Source organism: Malurus melanocephalus, unplaced genomic scaffold (assembly GCF_030028575.1).
Source record: "Malurus melanocephalus ecotype Western Australia unplaced genomic scaffold, MMel_1.1 scaffold_178, whole genome shotgun sequence".
Taxonomy (NCBI): domain Eukaryota; kingdom Metazoa; phylum Chordata; class Aves; order Passeriformes; family Maluridae; genus Malurus; species Malurus melanocephalus.
In genome coordinates, this window is record NW_026623410.1 from 1,175,503 (window position 1) to 1,196,210 (window position 20,708).

A 20,708-nucleotide genomic window follows, 5' to 3' on the forward strand; every position below is an offset into this window, starting at 1 on the left:
CCATGTCTTTTTGCACACCCTCCTTTCTCCCACCCCTTATATTTTTCCTCTGAGTTCTTTTATATCTGATGGCTTTTTTTCAGTTCACTGTATTTCATGACTCTGACTTGTCTGCTCAGAACAGTTCTGCCAGGAGGACTTGGCAGTGTTGGGGTTTTTTTAATGCACTTGCTGCATTGTCTAACCATAAGTCCATTCACACTTTTTGGGAATGATCTGGAACCTTTTTTTATCATTTGATTGAAATAGCTTGGAATGGATTGTTTAGGGCAAAACTCACATGTTAAAGACTGAATTCTAGGCTGCCTTGCAAAAATTGTTCAATATATGCTTTTGGGATATAAACTGTGTTTAGCTCTGACTAAACCAGAGGTGTATTTATGAGCCTGGCGTAGCTTTTGTAGTTTGTGAGCTACCTTGGTTGGGATGGTGATGGGCAGTGTCCTGGAATGTGTATTTGTTATGGGGCTTGGCTGTTTATTTTTTTCTGGATCTTTTACCACAGGAGAGCTGGTTCTGCTGAAGTGTGGGCAGGGTGATGGTTCAGAAACTGGCTTGGTGAGAGCTCGTGTAAATATATGCTTGTCACTTTGATCAGACTTGTGCTTGCTTTTGTGAGTCYTGCCAATAAGTGGATAGGGAAATTTTCTAACAGCAGTGCTTGGAGCTTTTAGGATAGAAGGCTCCTTTGGGGTGAGTTATGGTGAGAGTGGAAATGAGGGGCTTCGTTCTGTCTTCTGCTTAATTAATCTTAAGTGACAGAAATCATGGCTGCTCTGTCAGGTCCACATCTCCCAGTTTGACAAAGCCAGCTCAGGTATCACCAGTAATGGGGAAAAAACTCAGCATGGTGATGAGGGCATTGATTTTTGTTCATGTGGCTTTTGTACTGCAAGCCTGTGGCACCATTCCTGTCACTGATCCAAGCACATCCCTTTTCTGAAACGGAATCAAAGAGAAACATTAATTGCAGCAAACAGTTTGCAGGCAAAACASTCCTCTGGTAAGTGGCTATGGAATGATCTCTTCCAGAGCTGGCATGGAGCATTCCAAGTGCAGGAAGGCTGTTGAGGTCTCTGGGTAGTTGCCTTGGCTGCTCTCTTTATGAACTGGACTAAAAAATATGCACTTCTATATCTCAGCATAATGTAGGTGTGCACCTGCATTGCTGCATAGATAAGATAAATTCACAGTGATATTTGAAGCAAAGCCTGTAGCTTGGGCAGGTATTTTAGKGATTTTTCACCCACTGGGAGAGCAGTAAATAGTCTTAGATTGTAAAGATGGGACTGGAAATTGAGGTCACAGTATAATATGCAAGACCTTTTTTTTTTACCTTGTTTACTTTATGCCGGGCTAAGTATTTCATAGCAAAAGTAAATTTTTTGTKCAGTTTGTGAAATAAATAATGGAGAGGTCCTGTTAAAAATGCATTGGCTGGCTTCCTTATTTTAATATTAATAAGGCAGGTTGCTACAATAAAATTAGCTCTGCATGGTGTTTGTCACTGTACTGCCAAAGCAATCCAGTCTAATGCCATTCCTTCCTGAAATAAATCCCCAGGAGAGCAGTATTTGTGCTGTTCTRAAACCTCTAACCAGGGAAGTTGGAGTAGAACTGTAAATTATGGACAATGCAGATTTTAATCTGGGATTCCCAAGTCTGTCTTTGGCCTTGTGGCTTTTTGGCTGCTTATGTGAGGTGTTTTAATGCTCTTTACACACGTTTTGTGTCACTGCTGTAGTGACTAATATCCAACTGCTTGGCTTATCATTCCAATGGACAGYGTGGTGATCATATCTGTATGGTCTCATAGTCCAGAAAACATCCTATTTCGGGCAAAATAGTGAACTGTGGAGGTACTTAGCTCAAACTGCAGTGTCCTAGGACACAGTGCCTTGGTTCAAGAGCCTGAAGATGAAGGAGCAGAGGAAAAATAGGGACATTGCAGTTGGCACAAAGGAGATACTGTCTTTTTTCTTTTTTTCTTTTTTTTTCCCTGCTAAAGATGAATCTGTGCCTTTAAAAGGAGAAGCCCTTTACCAGCCCTGCACCTCTGTGATTTATAGTATGTGTTTATCTGARCCACAGAGCAAAAGGGAACAAACCTGTAATGCTGATACATTTTGTTCTGTGACCAGAACAGCATTTTTGTGCTTATAAATAATAGGAGAACTCATTGTAACAAAGGCCCTGTCAACTGGTGATATTTAGGTTAAAACAAGTGTTAGGGGGTTATTTGATCATGGTTGTAGACACACTTCTGTTGAAACCTGCATTTAAGGCAAGAATRAACTCTCTTCATTTTACAGTTTGCRTTGTTAGTTTAAGATCCAAATTGAACTACACTCAAATTTTGCCTGCCAACTGGATCTTTTTAAGATTTTATTGAACGTGGAAGTCTGTGAAGCAGGGAAGCACATATGTTTAAATACCATCAAGGTCTATGGGTCCAAATATCTGCCTAAGTGTTTTCTTGAAAACAGTCATGTTTCAAGTAGGCTTTTAAAATTTCCACTTTAAAGAAATGTCTTGAGAGTCTAAGACTGGGAGACACTTCCTTTCAGAATGGCAAACATCCATTCTGAATAAGCAGATCTTTGTAGTTCTGTGTTATTTCTACTTCTTATGTAGAAGTAACATGTAATGGTAAAAACGTATGGAATGATGGGTTGTGTTTATTGCATGGAATTTCTATAGACTGCATGAAACGGAAAGCCTTACTTTAAGTGGTAATACTGGCATCAGTATTAYTACCATAAACTACCCATGTCTTCTTCCCCTTTTAATTTGCAATCTGCAGAAGTCTTAGCTGAAAATGGAGAGATCTGTTTGTACATGTGAATGATCTCTTTGTGCCAGGGGCYGGGGGAGGTGGAATTCCCTATATTCCTTGGCAAAGAGATACGACAGAAATGTGCTGCAGAAATTTCATCCAGAAGATGAAGGTGTCGGTTGTTGTTGGTTTTTCATCTGCAGCAGAGCAAAAGTGGGACRAGATTAACAAATGGAAACTCTTTGCTTCTCCCTTCTTCCTTCCAAATTACTCCAGAAAAAGGCAAAACAAGCAAAACAGATGATACTATTGTAGCTGGGAGTGCCTCTATGGAGTCCTGGCCATTGCCAGCTGCATGATTTTTTCTTTTCCTCTATCCTGCCAGATGAGAATGTTGGAAGGAGAAAATAAAATAGCTGGGTAAGCACAGCCCCACAATTTTGTCCCTATATAAGTTACTGATTTACAAAATAGGGTCTCAGGAAGACGCTGCAGGAGCTAAATCTGTTTTTATGTTCTTTGACATATTAAAATCTAGTCAAAATATGATTTTCCCATCTGGGTAAAGAGCATGCTTGCTGTCTCAGGAACACTGTGTCTTCCTGGGTACAGAAAATGAAAGATGGGAGAGGAGACAGCTCACAACATCACAGCTGAGAAGCTGATATTTATTCCACACTTCTCTACTTGTTTAGACTGTTCCCCATCCTGTATTCTAATTTCTCTGTACTGGTGGAATTTACTTCATTTTGAGGCGATTTTCTTCCTCTTTGGCCTRTATATCATATGTTTGCTACTGAATTACTTGAAAAATGTTGAAACTAATTAAAATCAGGTTGGCATTATTTACTGCTTTCAGTGTGAAGATAATCTGCCTAGCAGCCAGGAAGGTACAGCTGAAGCAGCACCCGAAGGTGGGCTGGAAGACAGAGTGGATGTTCGWTACCTGCAGTGTTTGGATGGGAGGCTGAGGTTCCAGTGGAGGAGTTTGCACGCTCAGCACCAAGAGCAATGCAAACTTTTGCACAAGGTAAATGATTCTTCTAACTCACTATGACATAGTTTATTATTTAAAAGCCTTGTCAGCTAGAGCTAAATGTACAAATTATTCTTGTTTGCTAGTTCTGCATTTTCCTGTAGATAAGAGTGAATTACTCTGAATATAAGTGCCTCCAACTTTCTCCAGCGTGGCAGAACCRTGAGAAAATGTAGTATGTACAGTGTTTGTAAGGTTGTAATTGTATAAAAGTCTCTTTTGCAGGTTGGCACATTTGTCACTTCTGCAACCATYGGCTGCTGCCGTTTTTCTCAGAAAATGCCTGGTAGAAACAAGATAGAGCAKTCTGGTTCCCCAGACAGGAAGTAGTGATGCAGAACTATAAGTTCACTGGAAATGTGMATTCAAAATGTTGAGCATAAATATTGAAAGTAAGAGCAAAATAAAATGCACAGTATCTTTCCAAAGTACTAGAGGATAGCTCAGCAGAACCCAAAATCTCCCTGCTTTTAAATCAGGACTCAGTAACAGCCTCTACACTGCTAAGACTCCAGTTCTGTTTCATTTWTGAATGTTTAGATGCCTGTCAACTCAGAGACATCTGGGAGCATTATGTCTGTTTAGGATGGAACCAGCCTTCAGTCCCAAAGCTGACAGTGATGGTGACTGCAAAGATAAATTTAAAAAAATAGTTCCAAAGATAGTCCTAAAAGTTACTAAGTATTGTTTTCCCTAGGTSCCCTTTCTCCATTTATATCTCTTTGGATACCTTAAATGGAGCTAGCTAATACTGTACTCAAAAACTTCACAGAAGTTTTCACCCTTTTTTGAGACTAAAAATGGTTGGGAGAAATTTCTTCCCAAAGTACACCTCAAAAAGTTGTCTTTACCTTTGAATGAAGGTGCCTTCTTGGTTTTAATCCTATGTCTGACAGAGCAGTGCTAAAAACTATAATGAGGTTACATTCTGTTCTTTCTGTGAACTGATTGCTAGGGAAGATGTCTGATTGACAGCCCTGGGGAAGAAGGATCAGGTGCTGTGTGTGCAGCATCTAAAACAACCTTTTGCTTCTCATTGACCGCTGCTGATGTGCTTCCCTGATCTGGGAACAAAGGTGGCAATTCCCTCTGAGTGCAGGTGCAGTTCTTGGCTTTTTGCAGTGTGATTACAGACTGTGATGGGATTGGGAGAGGTGAATCTCAAATGAAATGATTGGCATCTTCTCCCCTGATAAACCACCTCTCTTCAAGGTATGCTGGTTTTTCTAGTAGGTGAGGCAAATGCCTCCATAACTCATCATCTGTGCTCTGATTTATGTGGGACTTGACAGTAACAAATCAKTAGGCAGCTCCAGTGCCTCAGCTTGCAGTTAATGAGGCCAAGGAAGAATTAAGAGCAGGTCAAAYCTGGGAGCTGGAGTACAAACAGATACTCTCAATGGCCCAAAAGAGGCAATGAAGTAATGAAGAGATGTGCTGATTGGGGCAACTTGCTAAATTTGTTGACAGGGGAGATGAGAGACGATGACCCTCCTGTGGAAGTTGTACTTTGAAATAAACTTGGACTTTTTTTCCCCTCTGTGGCTGCCTAAGGCATAATGCTTGCTAAAGTTAGGATGTTAGACAAATGTAAGAGACAGGTTAGTTATGCTGCAGGTTCCCTGAGCCACAATTTCCACACTCTGGAGGAGTAAGCAGGAGGGAGAATGTTTCTCTGTTCATCTAGCTTCCCAAAGCTGCCATTACTGCCTTCTTCAGCAGTCATCACTGCACTAAACTGAAAGCAAAGGTGATGCTGGTGATGATGATTCCCACAGTCGGGGCTGCCACCATGAAGGTACACAAAGGAGGATGGAAACAAGCCCAACTCCTYCATTTGTGAACCCACACTGGTATTATGTGTGCAGCTGTGGGAGTTCTGTTCAGAGCTGTAATGAAGTGCAGTGCTCTGGTTTATACTTTAGTCTGAATKCAAAGCAGAAGAATAGAAAGGTAAATGTGACTTTGGAAGGACTTCATTACAGTGCCACATTAATGTTAGCATTTATGGTAACAGAAAATAGAATATACTTACACAATTGAACAGCTGTATAAACAATAATTGATATTTCCTGACTCTGTCTAGAGAAATTGCTTTTACTGCTGYATTAATTTTGAAATTTTTAAACTATTCTATTTGTTAGAAGACTGAACTGACCCAGTATGACCTCTGTATGAGCTGCTGCTTTTCTCTAATAAACCACAAACACAGTATGCAAAAGGCTAATGAGTGTTATGTTTTTTAATTATGCTGGCAGATTTACAGAGGGCTTTCTCTACAAAATGATAATTACGGCTTTTACTCGCTCTGTTTAATAACTTACCAGGTTATGTGTCTCAGCTGAGGAACAATCTTATTTACTGCTGATCAGGAGCTATAATTTTTGCCAACTAGTGGCGACACTTCCATAGATTTCATTCTCTGACTCACACGGGCTCTAAAATACCATTTTCTCTTTTTGGGCCTTTCTGAGAAAAGCACAACATAGTTGGAAAATATGTTCTCACTCAGAAGATGACTGCTCTTCCACTCTGTATTTTTTCCTATGGATATTGCTGGGCTCTGTAACTACTCAGTCCTGCCTSCAGCCACCTAAGGTTGATGGGATGAAGTTCTGCAGTACCCAAGAGAGGGAAGCCTCCCTGGAGCTACAGCTGGTTCTGTGCTGGGAATTGCTTATTAAGTGGCCTGCCTGGCTGTTCTCTTTGCTAGCTGTTCTTTTCAGTGACTTCACCTCCCAGAAGGCATGTTGAAGCTTACAGAAGCACACGTGTCCTGCAGTAGGAGGAAGACTTCCTGAGGGAAATCTTAACCTCTCTGTTTCTGAGGAATTTTGCAGCCTGAGGCTATGAGCTGTTGAATAACATTATAATGGCTTCTCAACGTGGACAGGTTGGCTCTCTTTGAGAGTATAATGTAGTAATAACATTAGAATTCCCTCGAAATTCTCTGTGGTACATATTTACTTGAAATGCCTTCAAATATATGGAAACGTGGAGAATAAATTACTGTGTTAAGGCACATCTGTTGGTTCCTTCTATTCTCTTTCTTCCTCTTTCTGTCAAGTGCCAGAAGAGTATCTGTCTGCCCAGGTTTTGATCGCTCTTGAATTCATAGGAGAGAACAGTTGTTTTTATTTAGTCTTTGAGTTACCACTTTACCTTAAGAAATGGAAGCGAGAAGCCTTGCATAGAATCAGCAAAACAGGTAGGAACCTCTATAGATAAAAACTGGCATTTTCTGGGGACTCTGTTAAATGCACTGTGCCACAATCAACATGTTGTAAAAAACAGTGGAACAGGTGAGTTTCTGCAAAACTGATGGGCTTCCTGGGGTTATTTTCAGCTATTTTCCATCCCGAAGTAGTGGAGAGTTAGATCAGGTTCAGAGATAATTTTTTTTTAAGCAGGTGAATAACCGATTATGGGCTGTGTGTATGGGTTAGTAAGAATAAAATGATATTAAATGGAATTCTTGATGACAGAAGAAGAGTTTAACATAATTGGACTTATCAGATGATGGTAAAGCAACAATAATGGTTGTAATATGCTTGGAAATGAAGGGCAGGAGTTGTTTTCTGTCAGTGAGAACGAGGAGCAGCATTGGGAATTACCACCTGTGATGGAATGGTTTCTGGTACTGCCTCTAAGATAAACAATATAAAATAAGATGTAGTGCAGTGGATTGGATGGGTTGTATCTATATATCTGATGTAGTATGAGTAAAGGGACAAGGACAAAGTCTTGATCTCGGAATAATAGAGGGCAGGGACTGGTGCTGGGTAATTACCTCATTGTCAGTAATTTATGAGTGAGCTAAACTGCAATTGTTAGATGCATCTGTATCTTGACATGAAAAATCTACCATGTTGCTCTGGGAATTGCTATGTTGTTTATTTATATATTTTCTGTCTGTTCTGTTTGAAAATCTTTGCTTTTTTTCCTAAGGTGAATTTGCCATTAGATCTCAGAAACACATTSTTTAATGCGGTAGAATTTTTTCCCTCTCATGCAAATGTGTGTGAACTATGAGCAAGCCTCCTTTTCATCTTCTCGTAGGTGAATTAGACACCCTGCAGGGAGAGCAGCTTGTCTGAGCTCAAGGGCGTTTAGGAATTGGTACTGGAAGCTCCCAGAAGTTGTGCTAAGTGTGGGGGGCTGTCCCTGTGCTGTTGCAAAGGTTGATGAAAGGTTAAATCAGACCTGTCTCCACCTTGGACTGTTCCAGTACCAAGATGCAACAGCTCTGCATGTTCTGCCTCTCACCTGCTGCTTTTACCCCTGTGCTGTTTCCCTCTGTAAGCATCATTTTATCTTCAGTGTGTCCTGGTTATCAGGAAGAGATAGCAAAAATACAAATACTGGATTATTCCAGTATCCATCTAGTCTGGTCCCAGGGGAACACCTTACTCCTCGGTTGTTACAGCTTTAGTGTATTTGTTTTGGGCTTTAGCCGGGGATGCTGCTGCCACATCCTTTGGAAAAAGGGCTGAAATTCACTGCTGGTGCTGGGGTCCCAAAGTTTTGGCAGCCAGAGTTACGCAAGAATGCAGCAGGGAGAGGAGTGGCAAGTGGAAAGGAAGAACATTGTGTGGGGAGGTGCTCTTTTATTTTTAAACCCGCATAGCTCTGCACATGTGACAGATGGTTGTCACCAGCAGTGAGTTTTGGGAAAGGAACGCTAAAATATTCTGAAGTTTCATGGAAGGGTTGATAATTACCCAGTGCCTGTCAACTTTAAAATAGTTGTCAATACCCAAGTGTGTGATAAAGCTCGCATTAGAATAAAGGAAGAAAAGCAGGAAACATTCTCTGTCTTCTGGCAGAAATATTAATGAAATATGAGTGATTGTCTGACAAATGTGCACTGCTATCTTGTTTGGCAGCTGCAGTTATTACAGTAACAAAGGGATCAGCTCTGAATAGGAGGAATTGGTTTTTATTGTTCCCTTGACTAACTTGGGAAGCTTCTTCATCAAGTAATTGATGATACTATCACCAGTGCAGCTGGGACAAGGTCTTGGTAAGCAAAAGCCAACAGTGTAGAGCAGCAAAAGAAAATCTTACTGTAACTAGGTAGCATTTTCTACTTTAAAGGAAGAAATAAAAATAATTCTGAGAGTATACTTTAGCTCTGGTAAGACTTCTGCAGTCTAAGTGATTTCTTCTTTCATGTTATGCACAAGAGCATGCATATTGTGAGGAAAAGGACTTTAGGACAGGATAAAAAAAGGAAATATTTCAGTTTTACTGTTTTACTGCAGCAGTGGCTCCAATTCCTGCATGTGGTTCTGGTAACACTACCAGAGGGACTGTTTTGTGAGACGATTGTGGTGCATGCTCATCCTTTCCATTCTGGCTATTTTAAAAAGAGCTGTGGTGCTGCTGGTAGTAGCTACATTTGTACATGTCCACTGGGAATGAGTTTGTAGCCTGGTTCACATCACCATTCCAATCCACACAGCTGTTGGATAGTAGTTAATGATGTTGTTAATAATCTGGTCCTTGCACTGACAAATATCTTTAAAATTAATCTATTCCAGATCCACTTATTCACAAGTGGCTCTCACATGGACAAGATCCTTGGACATTTTTCTGTCACAGAAACAGATCTCGTTAGACAACCAGAGAACTACAAGCAGGTAATGCTTCTCTAATTTTGGGATGCTCAGTATGCTTTACACAAACACTGTGAAGACTGCATTCCTTATAACGTTTTTTAACTTAGTTTCCAACAGAAATATGGGCTTATATATTGAATTTTGAGTTTCTTCCCTTATTTGTATTCACCAAATCTGGTTTTATAGAACACAAACCCAAAGGTATATTAAGCTAAGTTTTATAAAACCTGATAGACAAGGAGTGGGAAGAGACCTGACTGAAAAGGCTTGTGGAATAAAACACTCTAGATAAGTTGGCTGACTTGCTGTTGTATCCTGGGCCAGCSAGGCACAGTGTCTGCCTGTGGCCTTGCCTGAGCAAGACAGAACCTCTTAGGACAACACSATTTTTCCCAGTGTAATGTTTTATCTGGAAGGATAAATTCCTACTGCTCTCAATTACTCAGTTATCATAGATGTTTCAGTTCATTATTTGAAGTAGTTTAATTCACTTTTTTAAATACAGTATAATGCATTTGTTTTAAAAAATTAGTTTCTAAAAGTTGATTCTGTATGAAATGGAAACAAGATGGAAATTTCAAGCTYGTCCCTAACAAAATCAATATTTGACAAGTTTCTGCAGTCTGTCCAGACGTGTTTGCTCAAAGATGATACTCTTTCTGCTGCTTGCTTAAGAAGGAAAGTGGGCATTGTAAATATTGCACACAAAGAAATTGGGGAAAGTAGATTTGAAGGTGGGAGGATAGTTTTGTGTTCTAAGCCCCTAAAGTAAAGTGCACATTAATCTTTTATAGCCGAGYATTTCTTGGATGAACCAGCCTCTTGGTAAGATTCACCTGTTTAGAACATTTKCCTGTAAAATTATTGTTTTTCTGGAGTAAATGGCATTAAGTCAGCTTGAGATTTCCTTTTTACTTTTGCTTCWCCGTCCCCCTCCTGTGGCTTGCTCAGCAGCTCAGAACACACAGCAGCACATTGCTCTGAACTCTATAGACTTCCAGATCTTAGCAAATGTCTGTAAAGGTCTGGCAGGCTGGAATTAGAAATTTCCAGGCTGTGCAGAAGGACTTTGCAGCTACCTTTTTCTCGAAGCCTTACCCTGAGTATGTCACTGATCTCTTACAATAAAGCTTAATGATACCGTTGGTTTTTGGCTTTGGCTGCTTTGTTAATGAATCATTCCAGGAGCTTTTTCTTGCATTCTGCTCCCTTTCCTGGATGCCTGCTCCAGATGTTCTGTTCAGGGGAGACTCAGCAAAAAATGGAAAGAACCTTTTCGTAGTGCAAAGCATTGTGGTTAGRTAGAGTGCTGTAGTCAAGAAGGATCAGTGGGCAGCTGTGTTGTTTAACTAAAATCAATGAAGTCTTCATTCCATCTTTCCCATGCTTCAGTAGCAAATACATGAAACAAAACTAGGGTGATGACTGAGAGGCAGGGTGACAGAAGATGTTTTCTTTAAATAAACTATGAGTGGCTACAGTCTGTCTCCAGTTTCTTGGCTCTGATAGGTGCAATCCCAAACAGGCTCCAGCTCCAGTGCATGTGTGTTGGAAATTCTTTTCTTACGTCGCTTACTGCTTGGACTGATCCAGAACTGGAGTTATTTGTCAGTATAATCAGCTGTGAAATTCTTAACCTCTTAAAGYTCTCAGCCTATATAAGAAAGGAGCTCTAAGCTGCTCCCTTGTGCCTGATTCTAAAATAAACAGGAGAAATTGCAGGAAATCATCACAACATTTGAGTAYACATGTTTTTGAGATCCTTATAATTTTTATGGCCACCACTTGAACATTCTTTGTAGATTTTGTCTCCCCTTACCCTTATTTCTCAAAAGCAGCTTCTGGAAGTCAAATGTTCAGTATGTATGAAGAGCCTGATACAACAAGGTGGTATGGACTTGAAAAGACATTRTTGTTTTGAGTGTCACTTCTCCAGATGGATCTAATATTCAATATGCAAAGTGATGCTGCTTTGGAAAACGCAATAAAAGGCCTTTYATTTTCAGATATCTTGCTAAGATTAAGTAAATTATGCATATTTGAATAGCTTGGTTTTCAAATATTGGTGCAGATGGCAGCACTCTGCCAAATGCTTTCTCCAAAAACTGTGAAACTATTTTTTCCTTTTCAAGTAAATGAGACATTTCTCTTAATGTTACCTCAAGTAAGAACCCGCTGTGTGGATCAATAAAAAGAGCAAGCATGTCAATATGCTTTACTGTAATGCACCACCCTTGGTGGATGGTGTTCTGAATTCCTTCTCATCTCRGGCATCCTTCAAAGCATAGCAATGCAAAGTGGATCAAAATGTCAGAAATTCGCTATCACAGAAAGGACTTGGGCTCTTCTTGTTTAAGGCTCGAGTTCATTCTCATCAAAAATACCCTGTGAGATAAGTTGCTCTACTTGCAGCAAAACAAGAGATGTTTAGTCTGACAGCGAAAGTGTGATAGGATACAGATAGCTGTGAAGTCAAGCTTCACTTTGTGAAATGTAAAAGTCACACTGCTCCTTTTCTGTAGAAGATGCACATTAACTTATTTAAAATGTTCTTTCCTTGGATTTTTGACTGTAAAACACTTTTAGTGCTTTTATGTACAGGGATTTTACTGGACATTATTATTATTCTATCATCATAAATGTCTTTGTCAGATTCATAGGGCTGGAAGTTTTCCAAACCTAATGGTTTTAATTATGTTTTTCTCTAGTGAGGCATGATCAAAATTCCAACTTTTCCTGTGGTTTGGCTGTGGTTATATATATGTGTGTGGCCGTGAGTTGCAGGTTACTTCTCTGTTTAGTTCCTGTGCTGCCTGGGGGTGTCAGGGAAGGGGAGGTGGTGTTATTTCAGCTGGAATTCAGTTTCCAGTGGAAGTGCAGAARTGCCTCAGTCAGTGGGGATGGTTCTGGAGCTGTTTGCTTGAGGCCATGCTTGRGCACACAAACTGGGGACAGCTGCAGGGAGCTTGGTGGGGGTCATTGTGTCTTTTCTGTAAAAGTCTCTTGCACTTATCACTTAGAGTGGGCTAGAACATGGTCTAGAGCATCTTGAGTGTCTTGTGTTTTGATGYATTTTCCAAGCTGATGGGTACTGCTCTATTTTTAAGTGGTTCCCCTCATCAGCTGAGGTGAAGTGGGGGGCTGCTGTTGTTTGCCAGCCTGAAATATCTTCAGGGCAGAAATGGAGTTGTGGTCCTTGGCACWGCAGCTGAAATAGTTAGGAAACATACCTGGGACAGCATGCAGAAGAGATGTGGCTGAGGGTAAGCAGCATCTGCCCCAAACTTTTCAGGGCAGTAATCTTTTCCAAGGATGCAGCCTCATTCCTCTTTCTCATCTATCAGGTCTACTTATCTTAATTCTATACAGCAGTGTTGCCAGTTCTGAAGTTTACCTTGGGCTCAAAAAAGTGTATGCTGCACTTGAGTCATTAAATTAACTTTCTCATCAAATTGTTACAATATAGAGATCAATGAACTTTAAATCAAAGCRCCCAAGTCCTTCAGTTTCTTCTGTCTCTTCATATACTGCTTTGTATGTGGAATTCAATCTTAGCAGAGATTAAAAGTTGAAACTCAGGTCATTGGTGCAATGCTGGCAGTGCTGGAGTGATCATTGAAATTGTAATGAGTAAAGATGACACCTTTAAATGCCAGTAAATCAATTTACTGAGTGTGACAGCAAATAAATAATGCAGCTGTCTGCCAGATGGACATGCAATGAAATTTATAGAACTTGGATGTGAATAGCTAATAATTTTGTTTCATAAATTTATGAAAAACSTTTGTGTTTGTTGATCATTAACACATTTTAAAGGTGATTTATATGGCTTAAGGAACTAAGGTTCTTGGTAGCAAGTAAATAGGAGCAAACAAATAGTCTGTCRGACTTTGCATACATAATATATGGTCAATTCCATGCCCATAAAAAATTCAAGTGAGCTTTAGCTCTCCAAGCAGCAGGGATTGGGTGGGATGGTATRGAATGGTACAGGCATAGCACTGATCTGCTTTCTGGACTGTTCATTTATCAGGGAAGGACACCAATGTAAAGTATCCATATTGCTTCCTTCAGTCAGGTGGGATCCATAATTTCTTATTGTGTCATTCAAGGGACAAATGATCAAGGTGTGAGGTAAGTTGATAGTGAACCCTAAATCTTATGGCAGTTTTCATTTAAAACATCTGTCCCAGATGGCTGTTACAGATGGGTGACATAACAGGTTTATTCTCTGTGAGTAATAGCCTGTGGTTTGAATTCATGCAAAGCACTAAAGAGCTGCTGTTCTTTCCAGAACAAGTGCATTCAGATTGGAAGCGTTTGGAGCTGATAGACTTGGAATTTTCAGAAACRTCAAATGTGCATTTACCTCTTACTTTGCATTAAATTTGAGGCTTCAGTTGGTGTCCTGTGCATGCACGTGTGGGCTTGCATGAAGTGCTACCGATCTGCTGAAGTTTTTATCTGCAAAGAGAAGCCAGTGATTTCAGTGCATCCAAGGGACAGCAYCACCTCCTGGAATGTGTGTGGGGGCAGAGCTGCAAAAGTGAGGTCTGTCAGCTAATACACRTTATTTGCCTGCTGAATAATTACTGTGCCACTGAATGAGCTCCAGAAATGGATCCCAGGTTGTTCACCCTCTCGAGGATGAAAATGGAATAACTGTGGCAGGATAGTACCAGCTGCTGTGTCCCAGGCTATATTTGGTGTCCTTGTGTTGGTTGTTTGGGACTTCCTGGAATGTTCCCGGTGCTGACAGACGCTGCAGGCAGGCGCTAAATGAAAATAAACAGCTAAACCCCTCTGATAAGCCTGACACCATGTCACATTATTGATTTGACACAGACCTGTGCTAGTATTTTTGTAATCAACCCTTTTGTGGTCTTGTATGGTGAGGTGAAGGATATGTAACCTTATTTGAATTTCAAAGAGCCTSTTAGGGAGCTATCTGATATTTTATGATGTCTTTCCATCTGTTGTACAAAAAGCAGTTGAAGCAACACACTTCTCACAGTGTAGATTCCAATGGAAAAAAATGGCATTCATCCTGTAGTCTGTGGTGCTGCTGGGTAGAAGATTTAAGTCAGGAAGTGAAGGCTTGTACTGCATGTAAATTCCAGAAAAAAAGATTTGTTATTTAGTGAAAAAATGATCCTGAGCTTCAAGGACAAACTGCCTTCGTTGTATTAAATTGACAGAATCCTAATCTTCTGTGGTGCTCTGGCAACTAATTCTGTTTGATCTGGCCCTCTGCTTTTTATATGTTTATTGTTTCATTCCCTTGGTAAAAGCCACAGTTCTGTCATTTCTGTCATGGAACAGGATCAGTATTTTGTGTTGTAACTACTGTTCTAATTAAGGGCAGCTTTGCTTATTTGTCACAGTATTTAACTTCCCTGGAAGAAAAAAAAAAGCTTGAAATTTGTCAAGTAGATCCTGCAAAAAACTAATACAGCATAAGAGTAACTCCATTGGGGCTTGTGTTTGAGAAAGGGTGAGGTTTTCCTGTTTTRGTTTTCTTTTTGGGCATGTTCTGTCCAAAATCCCTCCTTGGCCACTCCTGATGTCACAGAAATCTTTATGGAGTTTCATTTTACCAGGAGTTGTGCCAGGGTCTGTGTGAGCTCTTCATAGAAAGCACCAGTTTTCAAAGTAGGGAKAAAATGAGTTTCTGCAAACGAGACTGTAAAGGTGGAGAACAGTCTTCCCCAAAGGAGCACTAAGAGCTGTGACAGTTCTTGGAGCAATAGCACAGAAGAGACAGCCAAGCCCTGGAGAATCTGAACACAATGAGATTTCAGACTTACTCTACAGACTGCTGGAATTAACTTAGTTCGAAGCAGTAGTGACTGTTGACCATTTACCAGAGCTGCTTCCAGGACTTCAGATGATCAGATTCTTTAGATTTTGGCATTGTTAAATTTCCAGAATAACAATTAAACTGATAGGTTCTGTTAGTTTATGTTATAAAGAACTTTTTTTAAAAAAAAATTTCTTTTACAACATTTTAAAGGTACAGGTTTTGCTAGCACAATGCATCAAGATTTTTACCTGTTTTTAAGCAAGTTTGTTTTTCCTTGATGATTGGTGATGGCTGCATGCATGTTAAGTAGATTTTTTAATGATGAAATGAAATTAAGTTCTAGAGCTGCTGACCTTTAATAAATTTCAAGGTTCACCAAAGAATTGTATGTTAGGCCCATGGACACACATGTTTTGAAAAGGTCAATTATGACAAGCTTTTTGAATTTGCATAATTATGCTCACCACAGCACTTGGAATAAAAATAGAAAATGCTTTGCCCTTTTAAAGTGTTTTCCTCTCTTCCTGTCTTTAACTTGCTTTTATTAAACTACTCCAATGTTATTCATTGAAGAACAAGGGAATATGGAGTGTGTTAGGAGCTGCAGACTGGGAGCTGAAGCAGGAATCTGGAAAGGGATAGGATGGATAGTGAAGAACCTTTTTGCTCTGGCTCTTGTTTGGTGAAATCAGGAGAGATTGGAGAGACCCATGGACAAGAGGCCTGAATGAGGACATGGGGGAAACAAGGTAGCTCTGATGTGAAAGAATTCAGATTATATGCGTGAAAAGAAACTGATTGAGGCACAAGGGACTAAATATGGACAGGAAGATCAAGGTTGGAGAGGAAAATTAGGACAGGGATCTGTGAATGGGGAAGCATCTGTCTAAAGACTTGAGTCACTGTCTTGCTCCTTGTGGGAATCTGAGGATTTCAGGAAAGTAATCCCCCTCCAATGGTCTAAGTCGACAATCTCCTGATGGTGCAGGAGGAATTTTCAAAAGTATCTTTCTAAAAACATCAAAGTTATCAATAGTCTAAAGGGGAGCACAATGTTGCAGTGTGAGGGATGTTTATTAGGAACCATTGTGTCATTCAGGGAGCAGGGTGCCTTGTTTGTGGATCAGAAAGTGGTTTGTGATGAAGAAAGTGGTTAATGAAGGTGGAGAAGGGTGAGAAAATCATTGGAAGAGGAAGGAAGAGGAAGGAAGAGAGTTATCCTTTGTCCTGGAATGCTGCCAGACATATTTGCCTTTGTGTTCTCAAGTTAACTATGATAAGTTACTTAACCTGGATTTTCCACAGTGGGCTGTGCATGGGGTGTTCACTTTGTTTTTGTGTGACACTCAAAGATCTGATTTCTGGGAATGCTGAGTGTTCCCAGCTRCTGCTGAACTTGATGAGAGCTCTGCACAGAGCCCCTCAGGACTTTGAGCAGTGCAGGCAGCACCACCCAGTGATGCTGAATTTAGCCCCAGCTGTAGTAGGTCTTTGCAGCCAGCAGAGTGGTGTGAGCTACTGCACGCTGGCCCTGCTGCCTGGCTTGTCCCACTGGAGCTGCTCAGCACTGTCCCATGGCTGTGCTGCCACAGGAACTCGGTGACAACCACCTGAACCATCCCTGCAAATTGTTGAGTTATGCTGGCTAGATGTGAAAATAAAGTGCTTTACAGTAACTTTTAAATTTCCTGAAAATCGTGTCTTGGAAGTCTCAGTTAAGGCATCCAAAAGCAATGGAAGCATTTTACTTACATCCCCTTGTTTTCATTTCCCATTTGCAGCACGACAGCAATGCTATTATCTTGTCTCACATGGGTCATTAGGGAAGATAACTTGTTTATCTTCAAGATAAAAATTCTGCCTTTAGAATGGAATTTGAATGATGTGTGACAAATAAGGCTATGGCTTCCCTCTGAAGAACAAACAGAATAATAGACCATTTAAAGGGAAAAGGAATAGCATGTGGAGTGAGCACCAGCCAATCTGTGCCCTTGGTGGGAGAGATTATGAAGGGAAACATTCTGGTTGCATAATTCTAGACCTTACACACATGGGAGGGTCAAGTCAGTGTTGTTCAGGCAGCTTGGATTCTGGCACTTTTTAACTTTAAATGCTTCAGTTTCCAACTTTAGCATTTATCCTGCTGGGTTGTGCATTAGAGGTGTAAAACACGCTTACTGCCATGTGCTCTGAACAGCGCTGCCAGTGAAAGGCAAGGCTTTTTTCCCCCCTGTTAAATGACTTAATGCTTTGTGTTGCTCTTCCAACCACAGTTACTTTAGACATTTTACATGCATGGTAGTCAGGTTGTTGAGAAATAACATGGGAGTTGCATTAATATTGCAGAGGAGAGCAGATCTGATGATGTRTTGCATTATAAATGGGGCCCCAGCACCTAAATGCAGGAGGCCTGGAGGCTCACACGAGAAAGCTTGAGGGAGCTGAATGATCCAGAGTACTYGAATTGTGGTGGTGGCTGTTCACAGAAGGAATAGAGGTTGTAAGGATGGGTTTAATATGAAGGTCACCTGCAGRCTAAAATGAAATATACCCTTGATGCTGCTCTATGATGAGCAGGGTCAGGATTGTTTTGGTAATCCTTTTCTGAGCTGACTTTCTGACCCTCTCAGAGACTCCTTGGTGCCCTGGCATTGCTAAGCTGAATTACAGAACAAGAACTGGCTTTAAATCTCTGTGGGTTATGTTGGTTGAAAGGTTTATGGTTCCTTTCTAGCTGCATTTATTTTGATGTTTTGGTGGTGTAATTTCAGGAGCAGAGTGACTGCTGTGGTGCTGGGATAGGCAGTTTCAGAGCCTCCAGGGAGGATGAATCTTGCTGGAAATCCACATTTTCCAGTGTGTGGGGATATTCAATACAATACATTTAAGTGTTGTGGTCTTCTTAGTGGGACTGCCTTGACTACCTTTAAAATTCAGAATACTTATTACTCATTGTTGTTTTCCTGGGAGAAGGCCCTGTTGCTTTGATGCTTGGTACATTGGAGTTTGTTGGAAYTGGAAAAAGCTCTGGTGTGTTTTGTTCCTTCTGGCTGTGTAAATGGGAACCCCTCCTTTCCCTCCTTTCTCCTACTGGGGCAACACTGGATGCTGTCTTACAAAAAGGGTGATCTGGTGGTTGTTATGTATTTCCTGTAGAGTAGGAGAGCGACTACTGAGAAAGCAATTTAAAACAGAAATYGGAGAAACTCTGGGCAATTCAGATATCATTTTTCTTTCTCACATTTCCTCACAAGGCAAGAGTAAGTGCTAAGAAAGCAAAGGAGCTGTCAGTGACAGCATGTGCTGCCCACCCTGTGCTACATGGCAGGAACAAAGAATGTTATTCCTGCCTTTATTTAATGATTCACTTTGCAGGAGGAGAGGGTAGGCTGCCATGTCATATTCCTTCCGAAATGCTGTAGGCAAATGGTTTTCAGTTCATTTCCTGACATTTATCATATAAAACATGGCTTGCTGTAGGAGTTATTAAAACCTCTTGGAAACAGTGGATCTGGGTACTCATTTGCAAAAATGAGGCAGAACAGATTCAACCCTTGTCATCTGTGTAAAATCAGGAAGAATTACAGAGGTCAAATGGCTTCAAAGCTGCTTTTAGACAGTATCTGCTTGTAGCCAAGTTCCTGATCCTTCTTAAGAAAGTGGAAATCTCTGGCCTGCTGTGCTCTTGTGGAAGCAAGAGCAGTCAAATTGTGCGCAATAATCTATATTGGACTTTCCAAAGCAGAGTCAAGTCAATTTTAGAAGGGAAGGCTGGAAAAAAGTTTAATATGACTTGCCTATGAATACTTTATATGGTCTCCTCTTGGAGCAGGCAATGGACCAGTTGTGTTGGGTGAGGAATTTTTCTCCTAACTTCCCTGTTCATCCCTGTTGTGCTGCTGCTGGAGGTTTTACTCACCCTCCAGGAGCAGTGGGGTTTGGCTTCCAGATCATGTCTGGAAGATGGGCAAGCACTAGAAGAGCCAGGAGGCAGACAGAGGTCAGAGTGGAAGCTGAGGATTGATGACAGGAGAAAGGATACCTGTGGGAGAGTTAATTTAGGGAGGTTGGAGAGGCTGGAAATATATAAATGACTCTTCCTCATGCTGTAGAAAGAAAGAAGCCTCTGCAGGAGCTAAAATGCTTTAAATCTCAAAAGGCAAATATGATCAAAACAATTCTCCTTCCCTGCAACTGGCTGTGGCATCAGATGGTTTCTGCTYCTCTGATGCCTGCTGTTCCCAGCTGGTTCAGTTCCACCTGTTCTGGGACAAGCACTTTCCACCTCTGCAGTTCCCTCAGATCCTGCTGCTGGTTCTCTTTCAAAGCAGTGTGGAGTGTCCCATCCCAGGAGGAGGCAGAGACATGTAATTAAAGAGCTCTGAGAAAGGCAGGTAGGCACAGAGAATGTGCCTGTGTTTGTGTTTCACTRAAGAAAATTCTGACATCCTTAAAGCCAGGTTGGTTAAGGGTGGGCTGGATGAGTGGGTGGTGGCTTGAGTGGAAAATTGTTTGGGTCACTGAGCTCAAATTGGCTTTCATTGGTGTCCCTCTGTGATCAGCTCTTGGTCCAGTAGTCTTTAACAGTATCTGGGGTCTCAGGTGGGCAGGAAGGTCCCAGGAGTCAGCAGTGTGCCCAGGGAACAAAGGCTGGCTGCATCCCAGGCACTGTGAGCTGGAATGCTGTGAGGGCAAAGGGAGGGTTCCTGCCCCTCTGCCCAGTGCTGGTGAGACTGCTCTGTGTCCTTGACCCAGCACAGGACAGTGACATACCAGCAGCAAGCCCAGAAAGGTTCCTGAGATAGAGCATGGACCGAGCCCTTCTCAGAGATGGGACAGGAGAAGGGGCAGCAGGCACAAGCTGGAACATGAGAAATTCTGGCCAGGTAAAACAGGGAAAAATTGCCATGAATTGATCAAGCTCTGGAACCAGATCCTGGAGGAGGGGTGCCATCTGTGTTGTTTGTGTTCAGGACTTGCTGGGCAGAGCCCTGAGTACCTTGCTTTGAGCAGAAATTTGGATTCAAAGCCCTTCAGAGGTTCCTTTCCATGTTAGCACRAGACCAGCTCCTTCAGCTCACAGGCACACAGCTTGTCACCAGCCATGAATCATTCAGTTGTTGAACTTTCTACCTAATTTCACTTTCCCACTGCCCCTTCTTGGGAAGGATGCTCTGTTTTTTTTATTACTCCAGACAGGTTTAGTGCTAAAATATTTCTTTAGGTATTTTTTTAAGCAAGGTGGCCTCTGGCTGCAGTTAGTGTCCAGTTGGAGGGAACTGGCAGCATTATATAGCAACGCTAAAGCAAATCATTCTACCTCATAGCATTATTACCTTGATCTGAAAATTTCCCCAGGCTGCAATTTGTCACTAATATTGCTTTCAGCTAAACTTATCCATACAAAAAAAAAGGGAGTTAATAGAGCTGCAGTTCTGTAGTTGCCATCGCCATTTTTTTGGGGATGAGTTA

The 20,708-nt window shown here is 41.2% G+C and overlaps 1 protein-coding gene across 1 annotated transcript in view; it reads left to right on the plus strand.

Moving 5' to 3' along the window:
* Positions 1-20,708, plus strand: part of TEDC1 (tubulin epsilon and delta complex 1) — a 67,137-nt gene that overhangs the window by 14,571 nt on the left and 31,858 nt on the right. The window contains exons 4-5 of the mRNA XM_057372816.1: positions 3,636-3,806; positions 9,356-9,454. Coding sequence (XP_057228799.1) covers positions 3,636-3,806; positions 9,356-9,454 — 270 coding nt within the window. The remainder of the gene's footprint in view (positions 1-3,635; positions 3,807-9,355; positions 9,455-20,708) is intronic.